The sequence below is a fragment of the Emydura macquarii genome, unplaced genomic scaffold (genome assembly GCF_026122565.2).
Source record: "Emydura macquarii macquarii isolate MOO-44397 ecotype Brisbane River unplaced genomic scaffold, CSIRO-AGI_Emac_v2 contig_2676, whole genome shotgun sequence".
Classification (NCBI taxonomy): domain Eukaryota; kingdom Metazoa; phylum Chordata; order Testudines; family Chelidae; genus Emydura; species Emydura macquarii.
In genome coordinates this window covers 5659510-5679499 of record NW_027132813.1, presented here as the reverse complement: position 1 = coordinate 5679499, position 19990 = coordinate 5659510, and the positions used below count along the sequence as shown (strand labels likewise).

General features: G+C 42.2%; 1 protein-coding gene across 2 annotated transcripts; it reads left to right on the top strand.

Annotated features, from left to right (window-relative positions):
• The first annotated feature begins 71 nt into the window (after positions 1 to 71).
• On the top strand, positions 72 to 19484 carry SUPT7L (SPT7 like, STAGA complex subunit gamma). 2 transcript variants are annotated; one of them, XM_067564782.1, is made up of 5 exons: positions 72 to 91; positions 1055 to 1688; positions 10177 to 10501; positions 13029 to 13266; positions 18282 to 19484. In XM_067564782.1, the coding sequence occupies exons 2-5, from the start codon at positions 1276 to 1278 to the stop codon at positions 18542 to 18544; spliced, it is 1239 nt and encodes a 412-aa protein (XP_067420883.1). In that variant the 5' UTR covers positions 72 to 91; positions 1055 to 1275; the 3' UTR covers positions 18545 to 19484. The 2 variants fall into 2 exon arrangements, with proteins under 2 accessions (XP_067420883.1, XP_067420884.1); XM_067564783.1 differs by lacking the exon at positions 72 to 91 and adding an exon at positions 422 to 496.
• The last annotated feature ends 506 nt before the right edge of the window (positions 19485 to 19990 follow it).

Here is a 19990-nt window from a genome sequence, read left to right as displayed (position 1 = left end):
GCTCGAGCCCGGGGCCTGGCGGTTACGCGGGGCGAACAGCGGCAGCGCGAGGCAGCCGGCGGCGGCGGCGGCGGCGGCGGCCCAGGGCTCGGTAAGGGCGGGACAGTTGACGCGCCTGGACTTAGGGCCCTGGGGTCTCTTCCCGGCTCCGTCGCTGACTCGCCACCACCCCCCGCCCGGCGCGCTGCAGCCGCAGGAGGGGCCCAGACTGCAGGGGAGCCCGGCACACTCAGGTGCACGGCGCTGCTGGGGATAATGGGGTGTGCCGCTAGCCTGCACCCAGGGTGGGGTTACCTCTCCGGGGGTTACCGGTGGTGCTCAGCCAAGGGCAAGCGTAGCCCTGAGCCCAGATCTTCCGGGGATACTACATACATACATCAACTCCTCTCTTGTCTAGTTTGAGGACAGGCTATGGAAAAAGCGTTAGTGAAGTCAGTCCAAACCACAGTTTCATAAATGATTTGTTTTTACTGCTCCATATACTATACGTTGAAATGTAAGTACACTTGATCTTCCAGTTGATTTATTTTATAATTGCAGGGTAAAAATGAGAAGGTAAGCAATTTTTCAGTAATAGGGCACTGTGACACTTGTATTTTTATGTCTGATTGTGTCAGCAAGTAATTGTTAAGTGAAGTGGAACTTGGGGTATGCAAGACACATCAGACTCCTGGATGGGGTACCGTTGTCTGGAAAGGTTGAGAGCCACTGTTATAGACCATCTCCAGCAGCTGAGTGGGGGAGTAAACTAAAGCTGTAAATCATATTGTTTGTTCTGAGTTCTCACTGCTGTGGTTTAATGGAGAAAGATCCATGTGCAGTGCTCAGAAGGGTGCTTTGTAACATCAGGTGTGATCGCTGAACACCCACAGAAGCTAATTCCATACACACAGTGGATTTGGGACTCATTGGACTTGTAACCTTCTGAAATTTTCCCTAGACAAGGCAGATTGGGTCTTCAATTCTTCTGTGAATTCTTCCTTTAGGTCAGGGAGAACAAAAGTCTCTGTTATAAATGAGAAACAACCTAATGGCTGTTTTTCTTTTTCTCTAGGGGCAGCAACCATGTAATCTCTTAAATAAGAACAGCACAGTCCTGCAAGTATTCTGAAGATCACATTGCTCAGCATTTCCTTGAATGAGAATTTTTTTGCTGTTGGTAACTGGAAGGGTCCTTGGAGCTTCCTGACTCCTTTTTTCTTCTATCAAAAGCCCACTATCTTCTCAAAAGCCTTTCTCTGTTAACGTTAGGTACTATACCTTATTTGTGCCAAAATGCTGCGATATTGGGGTGAGATTCCAGTGTCAACCAGTCAGGCCAACCGTAGCTCCTTTGATTTGCTTCAGCGTGAGTTTCGCACTGTGGAAGTCCAAGATCCTCCATTACATCAGCCCTCTGCAAACAAGCCCAGGCCACCCACCATGCTGGACATCCCCTCGGAGCCCTGTAGCCTCACCATTCACACCATTCAGCTCATCCAGCACAACAGACGGTTGCGCAGCCTCATTGCCATGGCTCAGGCCCAGAACCAGCAGCAAGTGGAGGGCATAAAGACGGATGAGAGCGAGCCTCTGCCATCCTGTCCGGCCTCCCCACCTCTCCCTGATGACCTGCTTCCTCTGGATAGCAAAACCCCCAAAATGCCATTTCAGCTAAGGCACAGTGACCCAGAGAGCGACTTTTATAGGTGTGTTGGTGTCCCTTTCGATTAAGTCTCTGCTGCAATAAAATCAAGCATCTTTTTATATGTGTGGAGTCAGTCAGATGGATCCTTTTTGGGGAGTGGCTGTGGTGGCTGTTTCATTAAGGAGAGAGAGAGAGAGAGAGAGCAATGTATAGTGATTAGAGAAGGAGACTAGAGTCAGAAATCCTGGATTCTACAAGAGTGTGTGTATATCAGTTTCCTATCTGTAAAATGTGGTTAGCAATTCGGATTTGCCTCTCAGCAGGGTGGGGCTTAGTGTTTGTAAATAGTTTTGACAATTGTTGGAAGGAGCTATAGAAGTTCAAAAACTTATTGGTTGTTATGGAATCAGAAATCTTTAGATTCCTGACTTAAATCCAGTTGCTGATTCAAATCCAGTGTAGGTTCATAATGACTGAAAGTTTATAAGCCTTACGTGTGAGTGTTAGGCTGTTCAGTGGCCTGTGATGATGAAAATAGTTGATGTTATCCCTTCAGTTCCTAATATCTACACAAGTCGTGCCTGACTAACCTGATTGCCTTTTATGATGAGATAACTGGCTCTGTGGATTTGGGAAAGTGGTGGATGTAATATCAAGGTGATATACTTTGACTTTAGCAAGGCTTTTGATACTGTCTCCCACAGTATTCTTTCCAGCAAGTTAAAGAAGTATGGGTTGGATGAATGGACTAAGATGGATAGAAAGCTGACTAGATCATCGGGCTCAATGGGTAGTGATCAATGGCTCAAAGTCTGTTTGGCAGCTGGTAGCAAGCAGAGTGCCCGCATTTGGAGTATTGTGTCCAGTTTTGGGCCCCCCACTTGAGAATGGATGTGGACAAGTTGGAAAGAGTCTAGGGGAGGGCAACAAAAATGATTAGGGGGCTTGGGTACATGACTTATGAGGAGAGGCTGAGGGAACTGGGCTTATTTAGTCTGCCAAAGAGAAGGGGGGGGGGGGGAATTTGATAGGTTCAACTACCTAAAGGGGGTTCCAAAGAAGATGGAGCTAGGCTGTTCTCAGTGGTGGCAGATGACAGAATAAGGAGCAATCGTCTCAAGTTGCAGTGCGGGATGTCTAGGTTGGATATTAGGAAAAACTTTTTCACTAGGAGGGCAGTGAAGCACTGGAATGGGTTACCTAGAGAAGTGGTGGAATCTCCATCCTTAGAGATTTTTAAGGTGTGGCTTGACAAAGCCCTGGCTGGCATGATTTAGTTGGGGTTGGCCCTGCTTTGAGCAGGGGGTTGGACTCGATGACCTCCTGAGATCTCTTCCAAACCTAATTTTCTATGATTCTAACATAAAACTTCCCTCCACTACAGTTTGCATTGTTCTTGGTAATCTCAGCAGAGAAGCCAAAATTGTATTATGGTTATGGACACTGAACTCCCATTTCCCTAAAACTGGCTTTTCCAACAGAGCTAGTGGGACAGTTTGTAGGAAACTTGCATTGGTTTTTCCTCTGCTGCACCTGTTCTTTGGGTAAATAATATATGTCCAGTTTCTGAGGTCTTCAAACAACAATCTTGATTTTCCAGGACTAAATTAACAAGAGAAAGTTATTTTCATTCTACACAATCCCAAGGTGCTTTGCAGACTGTATGGTTTTATTTACAGAGATCACTCTGTCACCATTATAATACAGTCTGCTCTTGGGTGGAATAAGGTAACCACTACATACATGTTGTAAGAGAGGAGAATAACTTCTTTTGAAGTAGGGGGAATTTAGGTCAACACAATGTGATTAACTAATTGAATTTGGATAGGACCATAGGGTTAACACCCTTCCTACACTTGTGAAAATTCTGTGGGATCTTTACTTACCGCAAGTGGCTAAGAATTCTGCTTTTCATCTCACTTGAAAGTGGAGCTGGGTGAAATTTTTCAGCCAAAACTCTTTTCAGTGAAAAATGCAGATTTGGCAACACCAAAATGCTTTGCAAATTTATATCAGTTTTGCCAGATTGTTTGGTTTAAAAAAATAAACAACAAAACACACACACAAATGAGAAAAAAAAATCAAAATGCTTTGTTTTGACATCTTTCAAACAATATTTTGTTTTTTGATTTGAAACAATTAAAATTAAGTCAAATGTTTAACATGGTCTCAATCGAAACGAAGTATTTTGATTTTGCTGATACCAAACATTTTGCATGACGCCAGCTGAAATTTTTTGTCTTGATTTTCTGAAAAAAAATTTAAAAATTGTTTTTTGATTCAACTCGAAATAATTAATTTTTTTTAAAAAAATTCCCAGCAAACTGAAAAGTCCCAGCAATAGTAATGCAGTGTCCCTCTAACAACACCATGCTGGGGCTTTGGTTCAATAATCACTTTGAAAGAACAGTGTAATCTAGTAAAGAAGAAAAAGTCATATGTATATAGATATGATCGGGAAAGCCAACTACATTAGAAAATAGTTTAGCTGTTTATATCACCAAGTTAAATAGTAGTATTAGTAACTTGTACTTCAGTATTGTTCCTTATACCTTAGACTCTCAGAGTGGTTTATAAATATCAATGAATCAAATCTTGCAGTACTCTTGCAAAAGAGGCATCATCCCTGTTTTACAAATGTGGAACGGAGGCATATGGATGAAATAGCTTATCCAAGGTGACTCAAAAATTCATGTTCCCAGCTATGTCATAGAACCTAGATCATAACTCTTAGTCATGTAGTTTAACCATTAGATGCAATGAACACATTTGCCCTGTTGACTTCCTTTCTCAGAGCTCCTGTGTATGGCTTAGGTACCTAAGATGAGAAACCAAGTGAAGCTTACTTGGATCTTGTTTAACTTTGCATGCAGTTTGCATAGCTAACTCTAACAGATGTGTTGAGCTTTTGTTTTTAGATGAGCTATCATTGTACAGATTCAAAATATCTTTGATCAGATTTCACTTTGGTTTAGACAAATGTTGTGAATCCCTTTCATGTTTACAGGGAATGAGTTATTAATACAGTTATTGATAAAAACACAACTCCAACAGGGTTTGAACATACAGACACCTTGATTAAAGTCCTTTTCTTGTCTATTGCAGTCATTGAGGATGGTCTAGGGCAGTGTTTCTCAACTGGTGTTCGGGAACACTGTTAGGGTTCCGCGAGAAAGTGACATTGCGCCGCCGAAAGCAGCTGTTGTCCGCACCGCCGAAAAAGGGAAGATGTCCCGGATTTTTTGGCGGAGGGTATCGAGTATGAGTGTAATTTCCCCGCGGACCCTAAAGGGTTCCGTGGGGAAATTTAATTGAGAAACGCTGGTGTAGGAAAAACAGTATTTATAACAGTTAGCCACCTGGTGAAGCTTAAAGACGGAATTGTGAAAAATTGGTGCCATGCAACCTGGGAGGGATGTGTTTTGTAGGTTACAAAGAGGGAGTTTTTAATGGGCTGCTATGAATTTGGAGTTTAATGCAAAATATGGTTTAATTGTGTGCCTCACAAATTAAACTGTCTTAAGCTCTTACAGGAAGGAAACTTGCAGGTCCATGTAGTGTGTGCTTTTATTCTGTTTTAGTACAGAACAGAAAAAATCTCTGTATTGTGTAAACATTTTATGTGAATAAGGATAGCACCTGCAGTTACACTAGCTAGAATAAAAGCACAAGGTTTGTCAGCCCTCATTTTTCTTCAATATGTAAGATGATCATAAACAGATATAGGGAAGACATTTCCTCCTAATGATAAAGTATGATACAGTTGGCTTTTATGTTTTCCTCTGAAACATCCATTGTGTTCCACTGCCAGAGTCACAGTATCAGACTAATTGGATGACTGAACTATTCCAGTTCCTTTATGCACTGTAATAACTCTCATTCCAGAGGATAAGGAGTGTGTATATATTTACAAAAAGAAAGACTCGCAGGTTTTTATTGGTGTAGAAACTGAAAACAGAGGCTTAAGTTCTCAGCATTGAAAGTTTATTGTACAGTGGACTTTTAATTATCTGCCTGAGCTGGAGACTTCTACCATAACATGACTGCTAGTTTTCTCTGTCTGCTTTCAACTGTCATGGAACAGTCTTCAAAAGAGACACAACCTACTCCTTCACGCTGTCCCCCTCCCCTCAAAGCATTTCAAATGTTTTTTCTCACCTGTCAGTGGCTCGTTTTCTAGCTATCCCCCAGTGCTGTTCTCTCTGACTCTGTTAGTTGTTTCCCTGACTGTTTATGGACATGCCCTTCTGGTTCAGGACCAGGGTCTGGACCCCTCAGCGGGGTTGGGGAATGGCAGCAGGCAGGAACTACCCACTTGTGGTTAGGAATTGATTTTTTTCCAATGGGGTGGCAACTTGCATGGGGAGATTATGCTGAGGATCAGGATTTCTGATAATAGACTCTGCATCCCCCAGTTTCTATCAGCCCTTTTTCCCTGGACTTGTACTGCAGCTTATCTCCAAATCCCAGCCAGGTTCCAGGTATCATCCACCTGGGAACTAGCCAGTTTTCCAAGGGTGAAATCAACACTAATTATACCAGTTGCTGGCTATCCCTGGACAACCAGGCATAGGCTGATGAAAGACAATGGAGACACCTTACAAAGAGGTGTATTCAGAAAGGGAAAAGAGTCCCCTCTCCCAGAGCAAAGCTGTCCTTATTGTAATCATTGTGCACCATCTTCTCCAGCACACTTTGTAGCTAACTTAACCTTGCTTTTCCAGCATCATCGTTTACTCTTTTGCATGGGGAGAGGGGGAGAGAAATGGTTCTCAAATGATGGGAATTTTTGCACCTCATTTGGTAGAAATCAGCTCAGGAGTGCAATGTTTCATAAAATGAGAAAGCAATCTTTTCTTTCCTTAGATCTACTGCTACCTCACTGCTCACCTTTGAAAGTCTATCACTTCATTCTGTTATTTTACTTGAGTGAACCTTAGTTGTTGCTCCACATATTAAATTGGCCCAATTACCTTCACTTTAACATGCTAGTTAAACAGGAAATGGTCCACAGGATTTCCCTTCCTGTAAAGGAAATGGCCTTGCTTGAGAGGGGCTTGGACATAAGAATGTTTCTGATTGCTTCAGATGGGGGCATTTGATAAATGGCATGCTGTCATGTTAAGAGACTGCCACAGAAAATGTGCCATTTTATGAGGCCAGCAATCTCGTTATCTCTGAAGGCTAACTTTGCGCTGAGTTGGCAGTTTTGTCACTCTGCTCTGAAGTGATATTCGTACATTACAGGTCCATTGACAGGGATGGATAAAGATCAGCATTTCAGTTTATAAATTCTTGGCTTGGGTAGATGGTTTGTCCTCCATATTGTCTCCCACAGTGGTGGTCCACAAAAATGTAGAGATGTACGTAGATCTTTATGTAGATCTGTGATGTGAGGATCTAGTTCTGTCAAATGGGCCAGTATGTCATAGTATTTGTGGTAAATTTGAAAATAGTCTGGATCCTCTTCTGCAGAGATAATCACATTCTAAATCTCCAAATCACCCACTTATCAGCTGTGCATCTTTGCAAGTCTGGAATTTCCAACCCATGGTGACTAAATCTTAGGGGTAAAGACTCTTTTGTTTATTCACAGCTGTGTGACAGTGCTGAAGTGTTAGGTTTGGTTTGGCTCGACTCAGGTTTGGTTGCTAGCTGGAGGGGAGAGTTCTTGGAAAGCATTAGAAGCTTTAAGAAGTGGCTTTCTGCTATCAAAATCAATAGTGATCGTGTTTAGGAATGCTGTGTTTCTGGAGATGCCAAACTTTGAATGAGGTGTTAAGCCAAGTTTCTTACTAGTTATGGTCATTAAAAAAATAATGTCATGGCCTTTTTTGCAAAGATTTGTTGTTAAAGGGATGTTTACAACTTAAAATTCGCCCTTTTATCTGAAAATGTTTTCCTGTTGATAGACGCACCAGCAAATATGAGTATAAGTCAAAGGAGTTGAGCAGGGGAATATTCTGTCTCTCTCTCTCTTCAGTCTGTTTACAGTGGTCATTTGAAAACACTTTGGGTATAAGAAATTTCAGTGTTTTCCCCGTATCATTCTCCTATTGTTCCTGTGAGAGAGAAACATTCAAAACAAAACAAAAACAAACAAAAAAATCCAACCAGGAAACTGTTTGTGAAACTTTGAGATGGGGCAAGGAGACCGACACAATACCTGGAAACTGTCTGTTTTTCTTTAAATGGATTAGATTTTAAATTGACTATATTCTTTTTACCTCAATGTCCTGGCCACATACTAATTGGGTAATTAGATTCTTTCCTCTAGAAGTTTCAAATAGATACAGCATTCTTCTTTGCTGCTGAATGTTGATGTGCGTTGTTAAACAGTAGCTGGAGGTGGTGGTGTATCCCAAATGGGCTGAATGAATTCAGTGTGTGGTGTATTAGTTAAAGCTGGCAAAGTGCCTCATATGAGAGCTGCTAGCTATATTTAACCACGCCCTTCTACCCACCTAAAAAGAAAGGACCAGTTGCTGGCTTTGACAGTGGTTTTCTTTCTGCTGCTGAAGAAAGTAGAGAACTAATTACCCTGTGCTGATGTTGTAAGAGGCAAAGGCCTCTCTGTGAACTACTGAAGAGTATCACTGTAAAAGAAGTTACAAAATGCATGGATGACAATCTGGCTACAGAGAAACTAGCTAATTTTTCAATTTCTGTATTAGAGCACCTGCTTTCTCCATTCTGAGGCAAATTATACAATTACATAAAATTGAGATCAGTCACTTCCTAGAGATTAATAACTGGGAGAAGTTGATGACCTGAGGTCCACGCAGCTATTCTTAGTCTCCCAGATAATATCCGGAGCCGAAGCTTTTCCTATACTATTAAATTGTTTTCTGTAACTTTTTAAAATTTAAATGAATTTTGTACTAGTGAAAGATGTTGAGTTGAGAGCCTGGCAAATGAAGCCCTCTAGGTAGCCATAGAAGGGTTTTGGTAATGTTAGCAACAGTGCAAGTTTCCCTGTCACTCCCTGACACACACATACCCTTTGCTGTTATGGCTCAGCCCTGTTTTGCAGGGGCCCTTTTTAAAGGATCAGAGGGGAGTTGAAGCTCTGTGGCCCACGCATTTTTTCTGAGACTGAAAGATGCCAGTTGTGATGGTTTGTTCTTTGGTGTAGGGATTGCAGTGAGACCAACCTCTCTTTTTACATAATCCATTAAGCAGTTAGCAGGTGATGTCTGTAAGGTATCAAGCGGGGCGAGTTATTGGAAACATTGGGTAGTGGGAGTATTTGTAGAGGAGGGGAGGAATTAGAAGTTGGGTGTGTAAGGAGATTAGAAAAGGAAACTGATCATCAACTGAACATGAAATTGACTGGTCTCATTTAACCAGTGGAGTTGAGCGAAGCATTAACAAGCAAGCAAACACCATACCAGGTGAACAGAAACTATGGATTTTAAAGTTTGTTGGGCCAGGTACATGCTCTTTTGTCTTTCAGATTTCTCCTAGCTTTTCTTTCCTCTGTGAAACTCTCAAATGCTAACCCACCTCAGTAAAAATTTGTCATCCACTCTTTACAAGAATATAAGTGTTATAAGCCAATGGTTCTCAGCTCTTCCATGCTGTTGTACCCTCTGCTTCCCATCATCTGGGGTGTAGCCAGGACTCCCTCTCCCATTTAGTAATATGGGGAAGGGCAAGGTGGTCACACTTCCAGGCTGCGAACTCCTGCTCTAAGACAGAGCCCTCCTCTGGATCTCCCAGCATGCTTTGTGTTACATCACAAATTGTACTGTCTCTCTTCCTGCTTCTTTTGTAGCACCAAGTGCATTGCTTAAAGTTGACCTGCAAAAGATGGAAAAAATGGGCTTTGCACCTTTTTGTGTATGCTTTTTGATTTAACAAAGTGTTTGTGTTCTGCTTGTTTTTTCACATTACAAATTCACATCTTGTCTGCAGGGGTGCTGGAACTATTTTTATAGAGGTGTGGGGGGGGGAGGGGAGGGGGTGCTGAAAGCCATTGAACAAAACTGTAAACGCTGTATATGATGGAAATAACTTCAAGCCAGTGGGTGCTGCCGTACCCCCAGCACCCCTGTTGGTCTGTCTTGGAAGACTCTGTGGATGACTAGAGAGCTAGTAGGTCTATGATATTTGAGATAATCGGGAAGTGAAACCCAAATAACTGAGAGGGGAAAAGATTGCATTCAAGTTGGTTGAAACTCCTTTTTTGTGTGTTAAACACTTGTTTAATTCAGACCTCTGGGAGAAAAGTTCTTGGTTTAATTAAGGGCTGAGAAAGCTCACCGTCCCCATTTGAGTCACCCAAGGAGTCTTCCAGCATGAAAAAGGAAGATGAGACTCAACGTTCCTGATATTTGTAAGGAAAAAAATAAGCAGCCATAAATCTTCCGGGCCTTTTTTATACATAACAGAGATGCCACAAAGGACCCAAATCCAATTACTTTTCCTTTGAGGGTAACTTCTGATAAATTAATGACACAGCCCCTTTAACAGTCAATACTTTTTTCCTCTTCCCCATTTTCCTGAGGTGGGCGAAGGCCTGCTCATGTTGTCCTTTCTGCTTTTAGAGGGAAAGGAGAACCAGTAACTGAGCTGAGTTGGACCTGCTGCCGGCAGCTTCTCTACCAGTCCATGGCCACCATCCTGGCCCATGCGGGGTTCGAGTGTGCCAATGAGAGCGTCCTGGAGACCCTGACAGACATTGCTCACGAGTACTGCTTGAAGTTCACCAAGCTGCTGCGCTTCACTGTGGACCGAGAAGCTCGCCTTGGGCAGACGCCTTTCCCGGATGTCATGGAACAGGTGTTCCACGAAGTGGGCATTGGCAGCGTGCTCTCTTTGCAGAAGTTCTGGCAGCAACGCATTAAGGATTATCACAGCTACATGCTACAGGTGAGGAGAGAAGTAGAAAATTCTGCTCACAGTCAGATGCTCCCAGTGCAATCTCTTGTTGCTATAGAGAACTGTGTGGATCAGTGAGTTAACATCCAACTAGATCTCTTATTTTGGGGGAGGAGGGCGTTAGGAAGGGTTTTAGCAAAAGCAACCAGAGGTTGATAACGTCCCTATGTGGGCTGACAAAGGGCTACGAGTGCATGCCTGGCCACTAAGGGAGAAGGCCCCTTAGCTATCTGCCCTTTCGCCAATCTAGAAGTATGGAAGTAGTTGGCCCGGGAGGAAGCTGTCTCTCTCTCCAGAAAAATGGATCAGCCCAATGCAGGAACCAAGGAAGGAAAATTGTTGGGATTTTCCTATCTTCTTTTTTTCACCGGAAGTTCCCAGCACTTGTTTAATATTGAAGATATCTATTGTTTGACAATAGATGATCAAACAAGTAAATTCTTCTGCAGAGAGAGCCTATTCAATTAGACAACTTGTGATTAAATTACATCAAATACTGGATCCATAATTTACCTGATCTTCCATGGATTTGTGTAAACCATCCAAATTCAGAAACAGGATATTTTGATTTCCTGAGGTTCTTTAGAGTGTAGTTGAATAGAGTGGTAATCATGCGGTGTGTGAGGAGTTATCCAGTGTACTAGAAAACACCTGGTATTTATCAGAATGGCTGAGTGAGTTAAAAAGTGTTGAGCTTGACATAAAAGTGAAAGAGTGTCCATGTAAGGAAAACAAAATTTAGATTAATCAACTCGATTTCTATTTCTGTGGGTCATTGGGATGTTTAGCTGTATTTTAGTAATGTAAAGCAGTGAGCACACAACCTAATTTTAATGTATAGCTCATGGAATGAGGTGGTTTGTTGAAACTACGAAAAGTTCAGTCTCTATGAGAAAAATGCTGCTGTGTAGTGTTTCTGTGAGCTGTTAAACAGGTGCTGCCTCCTATCCCCAGAAGTGGCTGCATTTTTCAGTGGTGAGTGAAACAACTCCTGATTTAATAAAGTTCTTTGGAGTGAAAAATGCAATATAAATGTCTCTTATCAGGGCAGAGAAATGGTTTCTTTTGAACTAGATTTTCCACAAGTTAAATGCTGGCATATTGTTTCAGTGACATAAACATAAAGATATTCTCCCCTTCATGGACTCATGTAAATGCTATGAATGTGAAGGAGGATTATGTCGATGCTCATTGAGAAGAGAATTGTACCTCCTGTAGAGTCCATGACCTGAGGCAAAATCTGCATCATTTGATCTTCAAAGGATTTATTCTGTGCTCCCTACCTTGGTATTTGCGTGGCTTATGACTGACTTTTAGAGCAGCTCAGTTGCACTGCCACATTCTCTCTAGATGGCACCCTATGGCTAACAGAGCTTGCATTAATCAGAGTCACCTGCAAATGTCTGTGGTATATACATTGTGAGTGGTTCTGAAGTTTATCAAAAAAGCTACATCATTTGGATCCATCTTCACTAAAAGATGTTTTGTTCAAAACTCCTTATTGTATTGGTTAAAATATACTTTTTTTTTGCATTGTGAAATACCTTTTTATTTAATTTACATTTTTATGAAACAGATGGACTTTAGCTAGTAACCTCATTCTGGACATACAGCACTTCCTTCTGTTTTGAATTCTGGGTTTCCTGCATAGATCTGCCAGTGCAGCTCACTCCTGACCTGCAGTAATCGCTGCTGTTTTGGGGTGTGTCTAGACTAGGAAGCAGGTTTTGTTTTAAAACAACTTGGCCAGTGCACCGCAGTCTAGACCTGTAAAAGTCACTGTTATTCCAACCTTGGCCTGTCCTTAGCAAAAGGCTGCTCAACATTACAGAACTGTGTGATACAGACAAGCACTATTAGTAACTAGACTCCATTGATGGATGGCATATTGTTGATAAGAACCTAAGCTTCTAGAGGTGAAGGATTGCTGCTGAGTTTCATCCCTATATTTATTTCACTCACATGGCTAGAGAAAATGTTCACTGTATTTTTGTATTTGTTTGAACAGAAGGTAGCCAGGTTCTGCAGGTTATGATTAAAAATGGTGACAGGCAGCTCAGAAGTTGGTTCTCACAGCTGGAATAAGGGTTGGTACCAAGTAGAGAATGATCTTGTAGTTAAAATTTAGGAGTAGGACTCAGTACACACATGGGTTCTAGTTTTTGCTGTGCCCGAGACTTGCTATGTGATTTTTTGGGGGGTGAGTTTGTTAATTTCTGGGGCCCCATTTCTTCATCTATGGAATAGGGCTGCTGATATGTATTCACCAGAAAGGGGTGCGTTAACCTTATTGAAGCCTTAATTAATTAACCTTGTTGAAGTCTTTTGAAATCATCAGATGGAAGAAGTTCTGAAAGGACAAAACATCATAATCATTATTAAAATATGTAAATAATATCTGCTCGGGTACCTGTTTCCTTTTATTAGAATCTGTTGGGGAGAAAGAACACTGCACACTGTTGCCTTCATTGCTTTGTCTAGAAACTCCAGTCTTTTTGTCTCCAATGATCACTGGCAGGTTAGCAAGCAGCTCTCAGAAGAGTATGAGAAAATTGTCAACCCTGAAAAGGCAGCGGAAGACACAAAACCTGTGAAGATTAAGGAGGAGCCAGTCAGTGATATCACCTTCCCCATAAGTGAGGAGCTGGAGGGCGATCTGGCATCTGGTGACCAGTCTTTGCCTGTGGGAGTCCTTGGAGCTCAGAGTGAGCGCTTTTCTGCCAATCTGGAAGTAGAAGCATCCCCGCAGGCTTCAGGTAAGGTGCAGCCTGCTGTTGTAAACACACTCTTTGCTTTTCCAAATGGCCTCATTTATTTTACTTTAGTAAAGCTACAGCTGTTGGGGGGCAGAAGAGGGTTGGTCATGTGAGAGGAGTGTTTCCTTTTAAAATAAAAAGCAGCAATGAGGCTTAATTAAAACCTTGTGCACAAACACAAGATACAAAACAGGGAGCAAAATGTAATGCAGGTAATGAAGTGCTAGAGATTTAGCCCATATAAATAGATTGGAGTATTCTGCATTAATACTGCAAGATGTAGAGATTGCACTAATGTTACTTTACTGATAGAAGCCATTGTGCTAGCATAAAAAGTATACAGTAGAAAATATTCTACAGCAGTGGCCACAGTCACTGAAATAGTGTTCATGTAAGCCTTTATGGTGTTATATTCTACAGTAATGGTCCAAGCTCTGCAGCTTACAATAATATTACTCAAGTGTTTGCAGCTACTAGCATAGAATTATGGTAGTATATGTTTGAATAAGGGTAATCTTCTGCCAATCCAGTATAACAAAACTACTTTTGGACATCTGTAAAGTGAGTGTAAGGGGAGGGCAAAAAGACTTTCCTTTTGCATATGTTGCACCAAAAAAAAAAAAAGTTGCTTTTTATTCATTCGTAATGAATAAACAGTTACAAAAAGAATCCAGTTGATTTTCCGTTTTTGAGGTGGTGTCAGGAGTTTACCACTTCCTGAAACGAACATCACAGAAATAGTTTCATTTGCAGTGAGGAGCTTGTCACTTGTCCGAAGATGCCTGTTACTGGTTAGTTTGGGCTTGCTTAGTTTGTTCTGCTAGCTGATTGCTGATGGAGCGTCTAGTTTTTTAGTTTTCTGTGAAGTTTTACAGGGCTGAATACATTAATCAGATTTTCCAAGTAGCCCATAGCGTAAGGCCAGAACTTCATGTAATCAAAAAATTGTGGTCCATATTCTTTGACATGGGAATAAATGCAAGAGCCAAAATAATGGGGGAAAGGGGGGATTGGTTGGGTCAAAAATTGTTAATGGGACTTAGAGCTCACCTTCAGGATTGAATTTGGCCCAAGTTGGTAGTGATTGATTGTCATCACCTTCTGATTTCTGTTTGATCATTTATGTGACATGGGCTGGCAGATCTCTGTCCTATTCTCGTGAATGAGAGTCCACATCACAAAACCACCACTACAATTAGCATCTTCAGCAATGAGAGCGAGGACTGATTGGGCCATGAGACAAAACTCCCCTCTTGCTCCTAGAAGTCATCACTCCAGTCAGAATTGAGGCACATTGGTTGGTGGTGTGGGAGAATCTTGTACTGCTGCTGTGTGTTTTTGTACCTGTTCTGTAGCTACATACAAATGTCAGTCTCTATGGCTATCAATCCAGCACCATACACCAGCTCTGAGTTCTCTGGAAAAATTATGAAGAACTCCCCCAGTCAAAGAATATGTGTTTTGATTCGTATATACAACCTCCTGAACTCTACCATTCCCTGCAGAAATAAGTGTTTCACTCCAAAACCCAGTTAAAAATGATGAGGTCTCTTCTATTAACCTTAATCCAAGTTGTGTGTGTACTGAGGGAGACTAGACCTCCGAGTCTTCTAGTTGTTTAAATAATAATACACACTGTTGGGTTTTAAAAAACACAAATCCCTCAGATGTTTTGCTGGGAGCTTGTATTGTTTTCTGCAGTGCCTCTGAAATATGAAGTGCACTTACTTTGTGAGGGAGGGAATGGTGAACTATTCCTGGGCCGTATGAGGTTATGAGTGATTCATCTGAAAAGCTTGGTATTAGCATCTACCACTTGAGACCTAGAGGTTAACATGCTAGCTGTATATTAAATGCTTTGTGCTCCTCTGATATCAGATTGATGTTTTCTGATTATGAATACAAGTGTTCTGTTCCTCTGTGAAAATTCCCGTTCACAGAGGCCCTTATACAGTGTACTGGAAACTCTCTAAAGGATCCCATTGTAGAGGTAGGCAATGTTGAGTGCATAATATCAGATAGAGGGAGAGGAAGCTACTGGAATTGGGATATAGGCATCTTCAAAATGGGAATGAGTCCATTAGGGAGGCAGCAGTGTGTCCAGTGCTTTGAGCACAAAATTAGGAGCCAGGAGCTCCTGAGTTCTAATCCTGCCTCTGAATATGCCCTTTGTTGTGGTCATGGACAAATCACATAATCTCTTTGCAGATAGGGGAATTGAGACAAACATTGGGATGCTATTTCTTTGTCATGTCGGGTGTGTTGTAAGGATTAATAAATTAATTTATGTGCTTTGATGTTAAAGTGCTTTGAAGATGAATTGTCCTGTGTAAACGTTAAATAGTTTTACTGGTTGGTGACAACACTCAATGACAAAGGGAGCTAAAGGAAATAGGCCTTAACGGTGAAGAGAAATTGAAAGAAAGAAACCCTCCGATTATCGCTTACACTGAGGCTACAGCCTTAAACCTTTAAGTCTGATAGCATGTTAATGATGTAGCCTTATGGTTGAGAAGAGGTAGATTCACTTGAAATTAACATAATGGGGATTTTTACTAAGGCTTATGGACACTAATAGGCCCTATAGTTCTTCCTGGCTGTCTAGCTCCTAGACCAATACAGCCTGTGCTCCCTGCCCACTGCATAGGGTCTCCCTAAAGCCTCATTTGGGCTAAGCAGTTGTGGGAGGTTTACAATGCAAACACCATTGTGATGTTAATGGAAAAATTGTCTTTGTATAAATAACTACTGGTAACAGGGAAAGTACAAAATGTTTGGCTCAGCACGCAGAAGCTCAGATGCTTATTCAAACTTGAGGTGCCTCTTGAGTCTGAAAACTAGGTTTGGAAATCTCCCAAGCTGGCTTCTTAGTTTGCATCTGCATTTTATTTTTCATGTGAATTTAACCCTGACCTCCAGGGATCATATTTGAGGAGCAGAGTGAAGGTTTCAATCTCCATTCAGTCCTTGGTTGTTATGCTAAGACTCTCAACAAAGGGCCCAATTAGTACCAGTTGTGTTAGTGGGTTTTTTTTGTTTTTTTTCTGTCAAAATAAATTTGCAGAAATAACAAAATCTATAATTATCCCTCTTAGGAACAAAATTATAATTAAACAAAACAAAAAACCCACCTATCACTGTGTTGGAACACCCCCCCTCTCCTCCCCGGATATAATCTTACACAAAAGGTCATCAAAATGCACATCAATCCTAGGATAGAAATAAAATAACTGACTTCTTAATAGCGTTGAGTTTTGTGATGTGGACACTTAGCCACTATGAACTGCACTAAGAACCACCCAATTCCTTTCATATAGGCCATGAACAGATATCATGATGATGATAACTTAATCATTAATGATCTGAATAGGGTTTGAACCAAGTGATCAAGAAGTGAAAGGTTCCATATTTCATGGCTGATCTTCTGAGACTCTGAGAAGAGACTTGCTTGTGTTAGATGCTTTTTGCATCTGGTCAAACCAGGGGTGCGATGTGAATGGTCCTCTTCTGGTCCTGGCTGCAATAAAGTAGAAGAGATGGCATAAAAATGAAAAATGGGCAAAGCTTTGGTGGGCCATTAACCCAGCTTTCACAGACCTAAAAGAGTTATTGGCTGAAGTTCTGGAAAGAAATTATTACCTTTTTTTGTTTTTGTTTTTTGCATTGTGGTAGCACCCAAAAGTCCCAAGCAGGGTCTGGGCCCCATTGTGCTAGGTGCTCTTTAGACACATAACAAATCTCAGTTCCTATCCTGAAGCACTAAGTGTAGCTGAAGAGAAGATGCAAGAAATAAGTGTAACAACCAATAAAAGGGAAGGGTGGGAGAGAAGATGAAGGTAACTTAAAGAAGATCACACAGTTGCATGGGTGAACAATATTTATGACCAGTAATAATGAAGAATGTTTATAATATTATTTTAACCAATCACTGTTAAATGTTAAATTTCCCTATGAACTCCTGGGCTCCTTAACAACCTGCCCTTCCCCCTCCTTGGGTGACCCAAAGCTCGTTGCCTAGTTTGTTTTTCTTTCTATATAGACTATTGCCAGTTGGCACCTACCTAGAGTTATCAGTTCCTCTAAAATAAATACAATTTATACTCACAGTTCCCTCAAACAGTGCCCTCCCACTCCCGGGTGTCTGCTCCATGTGGGGCTTGAGGAGCCACGGGTCATGAGGATTTCTCTGCACCCTAAGGAAGGAAGGGATGGGTCCCTGCAGGTGTCAAGTGTTGAAGGGCAGGAAGTCTGTTTGATCACTTGTGGAGCACTGACGTCCCTGAATTCTGAGACTGTGAAGGTGTTATTTGGGAAGGAAGCACCGTCACTGGAAAGGTAGAACTCTGCAGCATCAGCTAGAGCCAAGAGCACCAGGGGTCTAGGCAAGATGCCCTGGCGCTGCATGGAGCCAGGACTTGTGGGGCACAGCAGTGTCACCTTGGGGTGGTGCCTGTATGGCCTCAGCAGTGCTGGATGGCTGTGAGGAGATGTGGGAAATGGGGGAATCCTCTCCTCAGTGATTCCCCCATTTCCCACATCTCCTTACAGAACAGGTTGGAGTCCAACAGTGCTGGCACTATAGGGCCTGTGGAGGCCGTAAAAGCACCACTCCATGGTGACACTGCTGTGTCCCCCACGTCCTGACTCCATGCAGGACTTGGGCATATAGACCTCTGGTGCTCTTGGCATTAGCTGATGCTGCTTAGCTCTTGGAGGATGCCTGGCTCTAAAACTGACACATTCCCTTGGAAAATTCCACGGAAGGCTGCAGTGGAAAGAGGCAAGGGGCAGTGGGGGCTTAGTAAGCTTCTGCCCTAAGAGGAAGGTAATCACAGTAAGTATTGCTTTCAAATGCTTTGTCTTTTTGTTTCACATCTGTTCTATCTCCAACCTCATGAGCCCAGTGTTAAGGGTTAGCCTGCTCTTGCTCTTTCTCCACCGATCCTGCTGTCCTTTGCACCCGTATATCTGTTCCCATGCATCCTTCACTTGGTGACTGAGTATTCTCTCTCCAGGTGCCGAGGTGAATGCTTCACCTCTCTGGAACTTGACTCAGGTGAAAATAGAGCCGCAGGAAAGTGAGGAAGGCAATGTTCATGGCCACGGTGTCCTAGGCAGCGACGTCTTCGAGGAACCCATGTCAGGCATGAGCGAAGCTGGGATGCCACAGAGCCCCAATGGATCTGAGAGCAGCTATGGTTCTCATTCCCCTGACAGCCTGATGGGATCCTCACCTGTTTTCAACCAACGCTGCAAGAAGAAGATGAAGAAGATGTGAAAGGGAAGAGGGCTTTTTTCTTTCGTATCCTGCTAGTGTGTGACAGTGAGTTAAAATGAGCCAGTAGGGCACTTGATACCATGGGGACTTGTAATAAAAAGGGCTGGCCCTGGGTTTTGGGGGCAGTCTGTGAAATTATCATGTGATGTTCGATCTGCAGTGCACATCGACCCACATATCATTATTCTGCTCATGACTCCTCTTTCCATTGGTCTCTGCTTTGCATCCCCATCTACGAGATTGCAGGAGAACTCGAAATGGGACCCATCTCCAGTCTACAAACATGGTGTGTTACCTGATCTCTGGCAGGAGTGGCTGGGGAGCAGGGCAGAAGGGGGCTGGTAGTCTTGTTGACAGTGACTTGATACTAACGGAGCCAGGGAATTCATGGCTGCATTTTTGACAGTGAACTTCTGTAAATGGAACCAGGAGCAATTAGCCTCAACTAGAGCTGGCCCTGGTAATAAAATGCTTCCTTTATTCTATTGGCTTGTATGTGGCAATTTCAATCCAACTGAGTTGTCCTGTTTGAAGCTGCTATCTTGTCATCTTAATTTGAAATAGCTTCTGTTCTGGTGCCTGTTTTTATGGCGCAGCTGACTAATGACAATTATTATTTTTGTTCTGTGGATCCACAGCTGATGTTCAACTCAGAGCCTTTAATTTGATTCATTGAGTGTCTCTCTTAACAAAAGTCGGAATGATCATGAGTCAAGTAGGAACGCTGGCTTAAACCAGCTCCATAATCCATTGGGAGGTTTACTGAACCTCATATTTATCCTTAAAATCACACGTTAATCTTCTGAAAGAGCAAGGTCCAGGCATGGTATTTTTTTTTGTTCATATAAAAGGCATGGCCCTAATTCTTTTTCTTGATTGTATTTCATATTCATTGTACAGAAATAGAAGCCAAACAAATAAAATTTTCCTGTGTGTCTAATCAGACTCAGTAGCCTCAGATTTTCATGGACATCACTGTTAAAATCTGTTGTCTCAATGTTAAAGGTACAGTCTAGTGGTTAAAGAACTGTCCAAATATTTAAAGCATGGTTGGCTAAACAGAGGACTTGGAAAACAGGAGATCTTTGTTCTATTCCCAACTCTGTCAGTGACTCGTTGTGTAACCGTAGGTAAGTTGCAACCTCCCTGACTCTGTTTCCCCACTTGTAAAAAGGGAAAAGTAATATCTACCTCTCAGTCGTGGTGTGGGGCTTGATTAATATCCATAGAGCACTTGGAGATCCTCTGACGAAAAGTATTAGTTGTAACTGGGAACTATTACTACTGCATGGGACTGTTGCTGGGTGGAGTGGGGAAGAAGAGCAAGAACAGTCAGTGGACGATTCGGTGGGACCTTCATGATAAATGGAGCAGAGCACCCTCACTTCATTAGCTCCAAAATTTCACAGGATGCAGCAAATATATCTCATCTAGCAGAATACCTGG